Here is a 12,462-nt window from a genome sequence, read left to right as displayed (position 1 = left end):
GCCCCTCCCCTGTTCATGCTCTGTCTCTCTCTGTCCCAAAAATAAATAAAACGTTGAAAAAAAAATTAAAAAAAAAAAAAAAGACATGGCTGAGGAAGAGCTTAACATTCCAAAAGGAAATAAGGTTCAGGGCTACGCAGCGAACCACGTGTTTTCACCAGCAATTACCTTACACCTGAAACAACCCAGAGGTGATTTATACTATAATCCCCCTTTATGCCTGAGAACTCAGGACTTAGGAAGTCACAGGGCTAACAGGTGCCCGGGCTAGGCATCAACCATCAGCTGAAGGAATGGCCAGAAACGAACCGACTTGTCCTGGTGCAGGACAATGTTGTTCAGCCCACTAGAAGAGTCGGGGCACTGGGCAGTAGGAATGAGGGGCTTATAAGAGGCCAGGAGACTTTTCTACCTGATACTTCAAAAGGGACAGCAGCTCCCCACTCTCCCAGGCTTAACTCTTCTGGAGGTCTACCCCTAAGAATCTCTGATTCCCGAGCTCCGAGTAGAAGCTGTTGTATCTTTTCTGCTCAACGCTTTAGAGACATTCTAGATTCGGAGAGGGACCAGATACCAATCTCTGTGCTCAATGAGCTTCCCCCAGCCACATGTCAAAGGATCCCTGCATGACCGACAGCTACCCACAAGCTTTCAAATTGTCTTTATTAAAAATCTTTTTTTTCTTTTTGTAAAAACAAACATGGCGGTCAATTATACAGATCAGGAAAAGCGATGACAATTTATAAGACACTCAACAAATTCCAATACTTTACAAGTTCAAGCTTAACTAGTGTTTTTCTTTTTCTTTTTCTCATAAGCTCAAAAAACAAACTCTGGTCCAGTTCAAGTACATTCTAACAGATCACAGCCTTACACTTGTCCAAGAAAGGGAAACCCGGATAGTAATGGCTGTTCTCACACCAACATCAAATCTAACAAATTCTTTGGGAATAACATCTGGATATACTTTATTTTGGGTGTTTACAATGAAAAGTACATCGGCCTTTTGGTATCTCAACCCAGGGTACAAATGAATCTGTTGCTCAAGGTAGCAGCTGCTCTCAAACAAGCTTTTTGGGGAGACACTTTGAAATGTTTGACAAACACTGAAGAAAAGCTTTAAAAAATAGATCAGTATTTTCCTGGTTTTCTTTAATACTGCCTTGTGTATGACACATGTAGGAACAAGGAGTGCAAATTATAGAGTGGGTAAAGGACCATGCCAATGGAATTGTATAAAAATAAATAGAAATAAATATATATGTATATATATATATATATATATATATATATACACCAGTACAGAATCTTAGATGATTTTTAAACTGAAGGTTCTGATTGAACGCAGAGAGCCTCTCCTCTCTCCCTCCCAGGGGCTCTTGCCAGATTTGCAATATGGAGAAGGTCAGTCTATCAGCAAGGGAGCCATTGCGCTACTTGGGAATGAGGCTGTTTGAACAGCTATCCTGGTTTCCATGGAAACAGTGCTGCGGGGATGAGCCGGTGGGGTCAGCTTCCACTTTGCTGGGAGAAAAGACTGCCAGCTTCTCTGAAAATGCTCAGTTCCAGCCTCTGATGGAGGTGGTAGGCTTTTCCCAGCAAGGTTCCCGAGGAGGCCAGGGAGCTGACCCTAGACATCCCCCAGGTGGGAGGAAAGACAAATAGGGCCAGGGGTTTTCCCAGAAATGGAGGAGGCTGGTCTCCAGAACACCAGGTAAAAACCTGTGGAGGCAGCTAGAGCTGAGCCACCATTTTCAGAGCCCACTCTCTTGGAGACACCAACCTTTCCGAGGCCCCCAGATGGCCTGATGCCAAGGTCAGGCTTCCTGCTTCCTCCAGCCTCTCACTGCTCATGCCCAGGGGCTGGCTGGTCTGCCTCGGGTACTTTCCTTCACTGTTCTCTTTGACAGGTTCCCCGCAACTCTTCTCACCAGTGACCATGTGCCCCAAGGTTTACGCAGGATCATTTTATACATTTTATATTCTACATTTCTTTCTTCTCCGTGCCTCAGACTTACTGATAAAATGTCAGTGTCAAACTCAGATGATTTTTCTATTCTTTCACCATTAGTGCAGAGGACAGAATGTGCAGCATAGGTATCTACCATAAAAAAATCTCACCTACTATAACAATTGCAAAAAATAATAGAAAACAAACAATCCCTTCCTGGTCTCTCTCTCTCTCTCTGTGGTCAGGAATAGAAACATAGGAACCATCTTCTAGGGGCTGAGCCAGGGAAGTAGCTTATTAGCTTGTGGAAACAGCACAAGGCTCCCCTCTTACCTTCTTGAGGTCTTCCCTACAGCTGTGGCCAAGCCTAACACCTCTGTCCCAAATGCTCCCAATGGAATATCAGACCCTCTAGTCTCGGGCCTGAAGGCACTGACCTCTAGAATCAGAAAACCATGCAGGAAGAAAAGTTCTGTTCTTCATAACACTCCACATCAAAGTCTGCACATGGGGTCCTCTGAAATGCCCTTGACCTCCTGCCCACCTATAAATACTTGGCAATCCTGAAATGCTGCTCTTCAGTCCTGCAGCCTTGCTCTTTCCTTAGCTTCTCCACCGCCCCCCACCCGCGAAGACCATTTTAGAAACCATCCCACTGAGAGGCTGCTGGGGCCCAGAGTGCAGGCACCAAGAGCGAGTCAAAGACAGATACCATTTCCTTATTACGTGTCTCTCAAGCAATATGACCCATGGCTGGGAGGCCAGCATCTGACCCAAGCCCACACCAACTACGGTCTCAGCTGAAGGGAAAAGACACTACTGTTTTAATTTTTTATTGAAGTGAATCTACACCAAATTCATTGTCTGGAACAGAACCAACCCTGGTACCTCCTGAAATCCTGAGGACAGAACTAACTTTGTGGGGCGGTGGGCGGTGGGGGGGACTTAACAGAGGTTCCAAAATGAAGAGTGGTTTTCCTCCTCTGTGAAATTCATTAACTTTATTTTAAGGCATGAATCTGATGGGCTTCTAGAATAGTTGAGAGGATGAAAGAGTTATTAAAAATGGGGGCTTTTCGCAAAAGTGGTCCCGCTGGAGAAACTCCCAGCTTCTGCCAACGGATGGTCTAGGGTGCCCCCCTCTCCAGGACTGCAGGGCCCGACTCGGCTCCCCTGCTCAGAATGCCAGGCAGGGAAAATGCTCCAGGCTCCCCGAAGTGGTTCTTGACCCAGGGGTTTCTGTGAGATCTCTTCCTTGGTTGATCCGGCTGGCCACCAAGAATTTGGACACTGTGAAAATCCCTGAGAAGTTGGGTTTTATGAAAAATAAATGACCCTTGGCACAGAAGGTGAGAGGAGGAGGGGAAAGAAGAGAAGCAAATTGAAGGAAACAAGAATCAACGGGGAGAGAGAGGGTAGCGCTCGGCCGCTGGACACACGAGGTGACAGCTCTCACCAGGGAGACACTTGAGGGGCGATTTCATGAGTCTCCGAGAAAAAGCTCAGGCGGCCTGGTTTGCCTTCCTCCCAGGCTTTGGCTCCTGTCCAGGATGTCAGGAAGGCCCCGCCTCAGAAGGCTGTCCTCTCCCGGCTGAAGCCGCTGCAGGGGCCTAGAGCTTCTTCCTCTCAAAGTGTGGCACGATTCCGCTGTCCTCGGGCCTTGGGCTGCCTGCCCCCTCGGTCTCCTTGAGGCCCTCCTCGGCCAGCTGGGACAAGTACTTCTGCAGCGGAAGACAGGGAAGGGAAGGGAGAGGGTTAGCAGTGACCTGGCCAGAAAGGAAATGAGAGAAAAGGGAGGTATCTTAGCCTCTTCTCCTATCTTGTCTCCCAGTGGGTGGGACCCCCTCCCTACCCTCCCCAGATCCTTCTGAGGCTACCGGACCCATGCTAAGCTCCCCCACCCCAACTCTTTGTGTTAGTTTACAAGTAATGCATGATTCTTGCAGAAGACATCTAAAACACAGATCCTAACAACAGCAAACAATTCCAAAGACCTTATCCAGTGCAAGCACTGCTGTTTTTCTTATAGAAACTCATTTAGGAGCGCCTGGGTCTCTCCGTCGGTTAAGCGTCTGACTCTTGATTTCAGCTCAGGTCATGATCTCACGGTTCGTGAGATCGAGCTCCATGTCAGGCTCTGCACTGACAGCATGGGGCCTGCTTGGGATTTTTTTCTTTCTCTCTCTTGCTCTCTGTGTCACCCCTGCTCACACTCACGTGCTCTCTCTCTCTCTCTCAAAATAAATAAATAAACATAAAAGAACCCACACCTCATTGAATTACAAAGACTACTTGTTTTCCAGGACAGCTTCAGCACCCAGGGGCTGTGTGTATGACAGGTGGAGGGAGAAGCAGCCCGCTAGACCAACGGGCCTCCGGGAGGAGAGAAGCAATGTCCTTGGATTGTCCAAGGATTGTGAAGGACACACTGCAGCCTCTCCTAACAACCTGTCTCCTGGTGGGCGGGTGGGCAGGCTGAGTGCCCTGGAGGTCCTTTGCTGGATTCCTGTTCTATAGTCGGAGCTGCTCACACGGCCCCCCAAACACTCACCACTATCACTGGCCCCCAGCCAAACGTCAGGCCACGCTTGGGATTCTAGATTCCACACAGTGAGACACAAGTAGAAAGGCCTAGGGCCCCAGCTGGGTCCTCTGACTGCCAGGGCAGCAGGTGGCAGTGCAAAGAGCACTGGGTGAGGAGTCAGCAGGGTTTGATCCAGCGCAGTGGTCAAGTGTGTGGGCTCTGCCATCAGATGACCTGGGTTCAAATCCTAGCTCTCAGCAGGCAAGTGACCCAAGGTCTCTGACATCTGTAAAGTGTGGGTAGTAACAGTATCTACCACGTAAGGTTGCTACGAGGTCCAGGGAAAGTACCGTAAAGCACTTAGCATAGTGCATGGCACAGAATAAACGCTCTGTAATGTTGCCCTTTATCATGAGTTGCATCAGGCATCTGATTCTGGGTAAGTCCCTCATCTGCTCTCAGCTCTGCTAACCTGGTCAGTGGGAGAAACAGTGCCTTCCCTCCTCTCAGGGTGATTCTGAGGGTCAGATGAGGGGATGTGCGTAAGACCACCTGCTCTCTCTAGAACAGACTAGTTGGCTCTGAGAGGTGGGTGAGCCCGATGGCAAGGGCGGCAGACAGACCAAGGGTCCCTGTGGGCCAGGCTGCTGATGGAGGCCTGGTTTGCCCTCCACCTCATCTCAGGAAGGCAAGTGGGTGATGCACTGCTTGTGAGCTCTGGACCTGCAACCAGGCAGGCACCTAGCTTATCTTTCTCTCTCTCTCTCTCTCTCTCTCTCTCTCTCTCTCTCTTTTTTTTTTTTTTTTTTGAGAGAGAGAGAGAGAGAGAATATCCTAAGTAGGCTCCACATTCGGCACGGAGCCCTACTTGGGGCTCAATCCCATGACCCTGGGATCATGACCCAAGCCAAAATCAAGACTTGGACGCTCAACCGACCGAGCCACCTAGGCGCCCCTAGTTTTCCTCTCAAGCACTTGACCGCACCTGTTGTTCCAGGCCACTCGGGGTGGGTTATCTCAGGGCTGTGACCAGCGGTGGGGGCACAGCAGTAGCTGTGAGAGAATGCACAGAGAGAATGGAGGCTGCCTCCTACCTCAAAGAGTAATCCTTCACCCCCACCTCAAGGCCTCCTGGTGCTGCTAAGTTTACAAGTTGCCTGACTCAGGTGTGAGCAGCACTGCTGCTCGGGTCTCAATTCTTCACTTTTCCCACGTGTAACTCGGGGTAGTGTGGGGTGGGCGAGGCTGTGTGGACAAGAGACATTCTGTCAAGGCCATTGACAGAAACTTTATCTGGGAAGCCCGCGGTGGAGGCTCCCAGCTCCCCAACAGGTGTACCAGGGAAACCTGATCTGCAGTTGGCAGGCCTAAAAGGCTTAGCCCATGTCTGGTCCTGACGTGCCTGGGGACCACAGGAATGGCTCTGGCCTGCTGTGGGGAAGTAAGGTGGCCTGGGGGGTTGGCCCATAGGCCCTGAACATAGTATAGTCCACTGCCCTGGAAAAGAATCCAGGATTTAGAACCAGAGGCCTTGGCAAGCCTATACTTATCCTAACTTCCTGAATGACCTTGAGCTGTGTGGCCTCCTTGAGAGCTACATAATCTAGCTGAGAATGCCACATGAGATCAAAAGTTCTCAAGTCGAGGTATCAGAACTTGCTGGAAAGATTTTTTAAATGAGTATTCTCAGGGCCAGCCCTGGAAAGAATGAATAAGCAGGAGTAGGGTGGGTCCAGGAAGCTGCATTTTTAAAAGATGCTAGCTGGTATGGGGACCATAGTTTGGGAAAATCAGGACCGGATGATTTCCAAGACCCCATTCAGCCCTGCCATTCTATAGATTTTATCTTGTTGGAGTGGAAGAGGAGGATGTCTTCAGAGTAGATGGCTGCCCTCAACTGGCCCTGTGGAGCCCAGTCTGAATCCTTGGTCTGGCCAAGTCAGGCCTTCACTGAGCTCCCCCAGGAGAGGGCAGGATTTGGGCCCCAGGCTCCATAGCTTCCTTGTCCACAGAGCAGCTTCTCCCAGAGGGAAATCAAGAGGTTTAAATGACATGAGTTTGGGCACGGCCAATGACAGATGGTGACACAGGCTATGCTATTATGGGCCTCGGTTTGGAAGATCAGCTTAATAGAGTAAAAAAAAAAGGAAAGTGATTAACAATCAGGCAACCTGGGGGCACCTCGGTGGCTCAGTCGGTTAAATGTTTGACTTGGGCTCAGGTCATGATCTTGAGGTTTGTGAGTTCGAGCCCCACATTGAGCCCTGTGCTGATTACATGGAGCCTGCTTGAGATTCTCTCCCTCCCTCTCTCTCTGCCTCTTACCTGCTCTCTCTCAATATAAATAAATAAACTTAAAAAAGAAAAAAAAGGGGGCGCCTGGGTGGCTCAGTCGGTTGAGAGTCCGACTTTGGCTCAGGTCATGATCTCACAGTTCGTGAGTTCGAGCCCCGCATCGGGTTCTATGCTGACAGCTCGGAGCCTGGAGCCTGCTTCAGATTCTGTGTCTCCCTCTCTCTGCTCCTTCCCCACTCATGCTCTGTCTCTGTCTCCCAAAAATGAATAAGTGTTAAAAAAAATTAAAAAAAAAAAAAAAGAATCAGGCAATCTGTTCCCAAGCCTAGTAACTCACCATCTGCATGGCTTTGGATAAATCACATAGCTTCTCCGGGTCTCAGTTTCCCTTAGCCATAAAACAAAAGAGTTGACCCATATCTGCATTTCTTAACTAGGAATGCACATTAGACTCATATGGAGAACTTTCTGAAATTATGTATTCCTGGACCCCTGCCCCCAAATTCTACCAAGTATCTAACCTAGTATATATATACTTTCAAAACACTGTCCAGGTGATTCTATTTCACATCTCTGGCTAAGAAATGCTAGATCAGATCCTCCACAATTTAATTGTGACAGTAATGCCTGCTCAGGAATTAGGGCATGCTGCCACCATGAGGGTCTGTCCTAGTTGAGGCCTCCTGTGTCAAAACACCAGTCTGACTCCTTGTAGTAAAAACATGAGGTGCCATGAACTATTTCTCCCGGGCATCTGATATGCCACGCTTTCTATTAAGTTACTAAACCCCAGCTGTTCCAACACACTACATATTAGGGGTATTAGTTATAGAACATATTCCTGTAATTCTCTGATTTTAAGATGAGGGTTTTTTCCCCACATATTCACATCTCTGAAATTGAGATGTATTTTACAATTGATGGAGTCTCACCATTGCAACATTTTTTTTTTTTTCTTGTTGGTCTCCGAGAAATGGGAGCGTGTCTTACAACCGACAGCACCTTACACTGGATGAAATCTGGTATGTAGAGTATTTTTAATATGTCCCCTGTTACTATACTTTAACTCTTATTTTAGTTAGCGCTTATCTCCTACACTAGAATGGAAGCCCCAGGAGGGCAGGGATTTTTGTCTGATTTGTTGTCATCGTCGCTGTTGTATCTCCAGTGCCTAGAGCAGCGTCTGTACCTAGTATGCCTGCAATTAAGAGCTGCAGGATAGATTTAAATAGGACAAAACAGTGATTTTTATTCTAGCAAACAGGGATACTGCATGGGGGAACAGAAACCTAGAGAAATCTCTGCCTCTGGAACATCCAAGTCTTGTGAACAGGACTCAGCCTCACCCACGGGCCAGGTGATGGCTAGCTTGAATTACTCAGGACAGAGAGAGAGAGACAGATACCCCCAAATCCAGGCCCGAACAGAATGTCTTGTGAATACTCCAGGAGAGACAGATGCCCCGAGAGCTCAGGGGAGGCAGCCACCATGTGCAGCAGCCTGGCGGAGTCAAGCCTGAGGAAAGAGCAGTTCTCCATGTGGTGGAAGGAAATGGAAACTCCCAGACACAGAGACCAGGGAGTCCCCGGTTGCTCAGCAAGGAAGGCGCTGGTTACCTGTAAGTTCCTGTAGTGAACAGCACTGCGACAGTGGCTTATCTTCGCCATCTCCTCGCTGGTGTAGAACAGCCCACACAGCTTGCAGTAAAACCCAGTCCTGGGCACCACGAACTCCACCCCTGCAGAAGGACAGGGGATGATGGACAGGCAGGGGTTAGGAAGGCAACGTGAGACCCCTGTGGCCTTGCCAGCCGTCAGTGGAAACGGGAGCAGCGAGCTCCGTCCCTCGCTTGCCGTGGACTCTGGCTGGCTGGCCAGCTTCTCCAAGCCTAGTTTCCCCATCTGCAGAGCAGGCATGAGGAAAACAGTGCCGACTCCGTTCACAGGCGGTTGAAGGAAGGGATGAACTCCCTCAAGCGTGCTGGAATGCTCAGCAACTCTACGCTCTGCGGCTGCCTCTGCAGACCGAAGCCCTCCGACCATCAGCCTGCTTGCAGGGAGAGGAGGAGGAAGGAGGTTTCTCGCATTTCACTGCTTGGCTTTCATTTCTCCATGCTGTACCCCTCTCTGTAGCTGCTGTGGCCAGGACTCTGAAAGAATGCTCTCATTTTTGTTTGTTTTAGAATCATATTCATTAAAGAAAAATTTAAAAACACACAGAAGTGAGGAAAAATCACTCAGTCCTTCAATCAAAATATTTTCTTTTGGTGGGGGGTGCGGGGGGGCCGTTTTAACTGTTCCCTAAATGCAATTCTGTCTCCTCCCTTTTCCACGTAACAGTTATGTAAAATCATAAACATTTTCCCACCCTTCTCCAGTCTTTACCTCTGAGCCATTAACCAACAGCATTTTATTTGGGATTTGCTAAACAGAGGTCACAGGATTCTGGGAGGCCTTTTGATTTAAAGGAAAGAAAAGAGTGGCCCAATAGCCAGGGAAGTTAAGTGGCAGTGTCCCAGCCCAGAGGATTCACCTGAAAGAGAGGGCAGGAACTCCAGCCTTCACCACGGTGTTCTGAGGGCCACGGTTCTCCTCCCTCTCTCTCTCTCTCTCTCTTTCTTTTTTTAAATTACTAGCCCCCTTGCTGAGTTTATTTTTTTACTTTTTAAAAAGTGTTTATTTATTTTTGAAGGAGGGAGAGAGAGAGAGTGTAAGCAGGGGAAGGGCAGAGGGAGAGGGAGACAGAGGATCCAAAGCAGGCTCTAGGCTGACAGCAGAGAGCCTGATGGAGGGATGGACCCCGCGAACCGTGGGATCATGACCTGAGCCGAAGTCGGACACTCAACTGACTGAGCCGCCCAGGCACCCCATGGTTCTCCTCTGGAAGCCACGGTCAGCAGAGTGGAAAGAGCCCAGGTCTGAGAGGGTGCAGACCAGACTCCAGGAACCTGTGGAAACCGGGGAGAGTCAGGTGAACGCCACCGTTGGCCGGGGCCTCGGCTTCTTCAGGTGCCTGATTGTGACATGCCAGCAGAAGAGCAGGTATAAGGGCTGTGAAAAAGCAGGACCCGTGATGGAACTAAAGGAACGGGGCTGGCGGCTCCGAATGCCCGGATCCTGCTTCCAGACCGGGGCCGCTGGTGTGTGCGCCTGGCACTCGGCTGGGCTTTGCTGCCGCCCATCTGGTTAGCGCCCGCTGCCCTGCTGGGGGCGGCAGTGGTCGGAGAGCTGCCTGCACGGGAGTCGGGGTGGGGGTGGGGGGGCGGCGTGGGAGGCTGGGGGGGGGCGGGGACGGGAGAGCGGGGCTGGGAGCAGCCCACCGGGGGAACGGCCGCTTCTTCTTGCACAGAGGGAGACAGGCCAGGTCCCCACCGAGGCGCTGCGTGTGACCACGAGTCCGGGCTTCCTTCGCTTTCCTGCCTCGGCCTCCCAGAGTGGAGACAGACCTACGCGCACAGGAGACCCTGTCATAGAGCAGCAGCTTAGACTTGTAATTACAATTTTTTTTTCCGTGTCAAAAGAGCCACTTATCAGTGTGCAGCAGGGGGCCTGGAGGGAGTGGGGAGCCCGGGAGGCCTGCCCCAGGCCTGCCTTGACTGATTGCTCCTCTGTGGTTTGGGGCCTGGTTTTGGCAGCCTCCTCAGCCAGTTTTCTCTAACTGCCACGCAGAGTGCTGCCCTGCCTCCAGCAGTCTCCAGCAGGGAGGGGGCCTCCCTCGGCCCTCTGCCCAGAGGGAGGCTGTGTCCTTCCCTTCCTCACCTTCCTCCCGCCCTCACTGCAAGGGACAGAAAAGCGGCCCCTGCCCTGCCTGTGGGTGGCCCAGCTCCCCCCTCCACCCCACAAACAGGCTGGTGGCGAAGGAGCATAAATGAAGCAAGGCCCGCCTTCATCCCCTGTTCCCACAGAACGCCCCCCCCCCCCCTTGCTGCTGCAGAACAGGGAGATAAAGGCAATTGGGAAGGAAGAAGCACTACCCGGAGACCATGCGGAGCAGACACAGGCCTGGGATCAGAGCCACTCCTTCCTCTGTCCTGCCCCAGACGCTGGCTGGGCCAGCTGGGTGGTCCCAGCACAGAAACCTGGGGTCTCACTGCAGGCCCCGGGGTAAGGCCTCCAGCATCCTTCAAGTTTCCCCAGAGACCTTCTAACCGCTGCCCTGGGTCCCCCAGAAGGAGCTTCGCTGCCTCAGAAGCCACCAGAGTGTAAAGCTGGGCCCAAGCTGGCAGCTGTGGCCCCTTTCAACACAAGAAGCACAGCTACCGTGTGGGGGGCTGGTTCTGGGTGAGACTGCACTTGAACAAAGGCTCCCACTGCCAAAAAAACACAGAAACACAAAACGCAAAACCAAAAACCAAAAACAAGCTTGGAAGCCACGGAATAATGGAGGGAAAATAGAATTTAGAGTCAGACAGATCTAGCTCCTTGACTTACACTGTGTAACCTCAGGTACATTATTTAAACTCTCTGAGATTAGCTTCCTCCTCTGTAAAACAGAAATGATACCCCCACGAAGGGTGTTATGGGTAGCACCTCTCATTTTGCCTGGTGCTCAGAAACGGAGAGTTTCCAGACACATTTCTCCACAGAGGCCTTATTGCCCTCTAACCTTTCACCAGGGCCGCCTGGAGAACCCAGACTCCAAAGGTTGGCAGCAACACTTCCCTGCCCCTGCCTGGTGCCCAGCGGCTGGGCAGGCGGTACCAGGTGCTGAAAAGACCGCGCTGAGGGAGGAGAAGCCTGAGGAGGATCCCCGAATGCCTGGCGACTCCCCCCTGAGTTAACTGGGAGTTGCCCCGGGCACTACATGCCAACACCGTCTTGGATGCCTCTGGAATGGGAGGGCCACAAGTGACGCTACCGCGTCGAGAAAACTGTGAGCTCCCCAACCAGTCTGGAGCCACGTGGTCCTCCCATTTTTCAGCCTCTACTAAGGGAACAACGATTAAAGCTGCATTTGCTTTCTAATAATAGCTCCTGGCCCGGGCAATTCTAACTCGGTCATCCCAGCAAAGCCTGCGATGGGTGCAGGGGGACCTTGCGTTTTTGCAGACAACGCCCTTTGGTACTGGTAAGCACAGGCCCTGGCAGGCGCAGGCTGGCTAGGGTCACCCAAAGCTGGCCTGAAACACATGGGCAGTGCCCTCTCCCCGCCAGCCATGCTCACCCCAGTCCCTGAGCAATGGCACTTCACCTCCCTTTTACTCTGGATCCTGGCATTTCCCCTTCGCCTCCCTGCTCTCTGTAGGGACAAAGCCTGAAAGTCGTTCCCTGCCTCCCTAGAAGTCTCTGCAGTAGTGACCGATTCTGGAGGGTGAGGGTTATGCAGCCTGAGTGAGAGGAAACAGTAGGTCTCCATTACTACCTCATGAACGAGTAATAACAACAGACAACCCTTCAGTACCTCCTACTGGAAGATACTAAGACCTTACACGTACTCATGCGTTTCATCCTCAAAGTAACTGAACACAGTGGGCTTCTATGTTACTACCCTTATTTATTGATGAAGAAAGTCAATAAATCAATGAAAAGAGTCAAAGAGGTTGCTCATTGTCTCCTAGCCAGCTGGGATTTGAACCTGGGGAGTCATTTCCCACAATTTGTGCTCTTAACCACTACACAAAAATTGCCTTTCCTACATTGTGCTTCCTGTGCCAGAGGAACCAGAATGGCAGAGTGGTCTCAGATTAGAAGCC

General features: G+C 50.8%; 1 protein-coding gene across 7 annotated transcripts in view; it reads right to left on the bottom strand.

Annotated features, from left to right (window-relative positions):
* Nucleotides 1–645: 645 nt before the first annotated feature.
* RBM20 (RNA binding motif protein 20) overlaps nucleotides 646–12,462 on the bottom strand; it is a 197,392-nt gene continuing 185,575 nt past the window's right edge. For all 7 annotated transcript variants that reach the window (XM_040486406.1, XM_040486407.1, XM_040486410.1 and 4 more), the window contains exons 13-14: nucleotides 8,387–8,508; nucleotides 646–3,672 (exon numbers count right to left, since the gene is read on the bottom strand). In XM_040486406.1, the coding sequence (XP_040342340.1) occupies nucleotides 3,562–3,672; nucleotides 8,387–8,508 (233 nt within the window). In that variant the 3' untranslated portion in view covers nucleotides 646–3,561. The remainder of the gene's footprint in view (nucleotides 3,673–8,386; nucleotides 8,509–12,462) is intronic.

This window comes from Herpailurus yagouaroundi, unplaced genomic scaffold, assembly GCF_014898765.1.
Source record: "Herpailurus yagouaroundi ecotype Mexico unplaced genomic scaffold, PumYag 163, whole genome shotgun sequence".
Lineage (NCBI taxonomy): Eukaryota > Metazoa > Chordata > Mammalia > Carnivora > Felidae > Herpailurus > Herpailurus yagouaroundi.
This window is presented reverse-complemented; position numbering and strand designations above follow the sequence as displayed.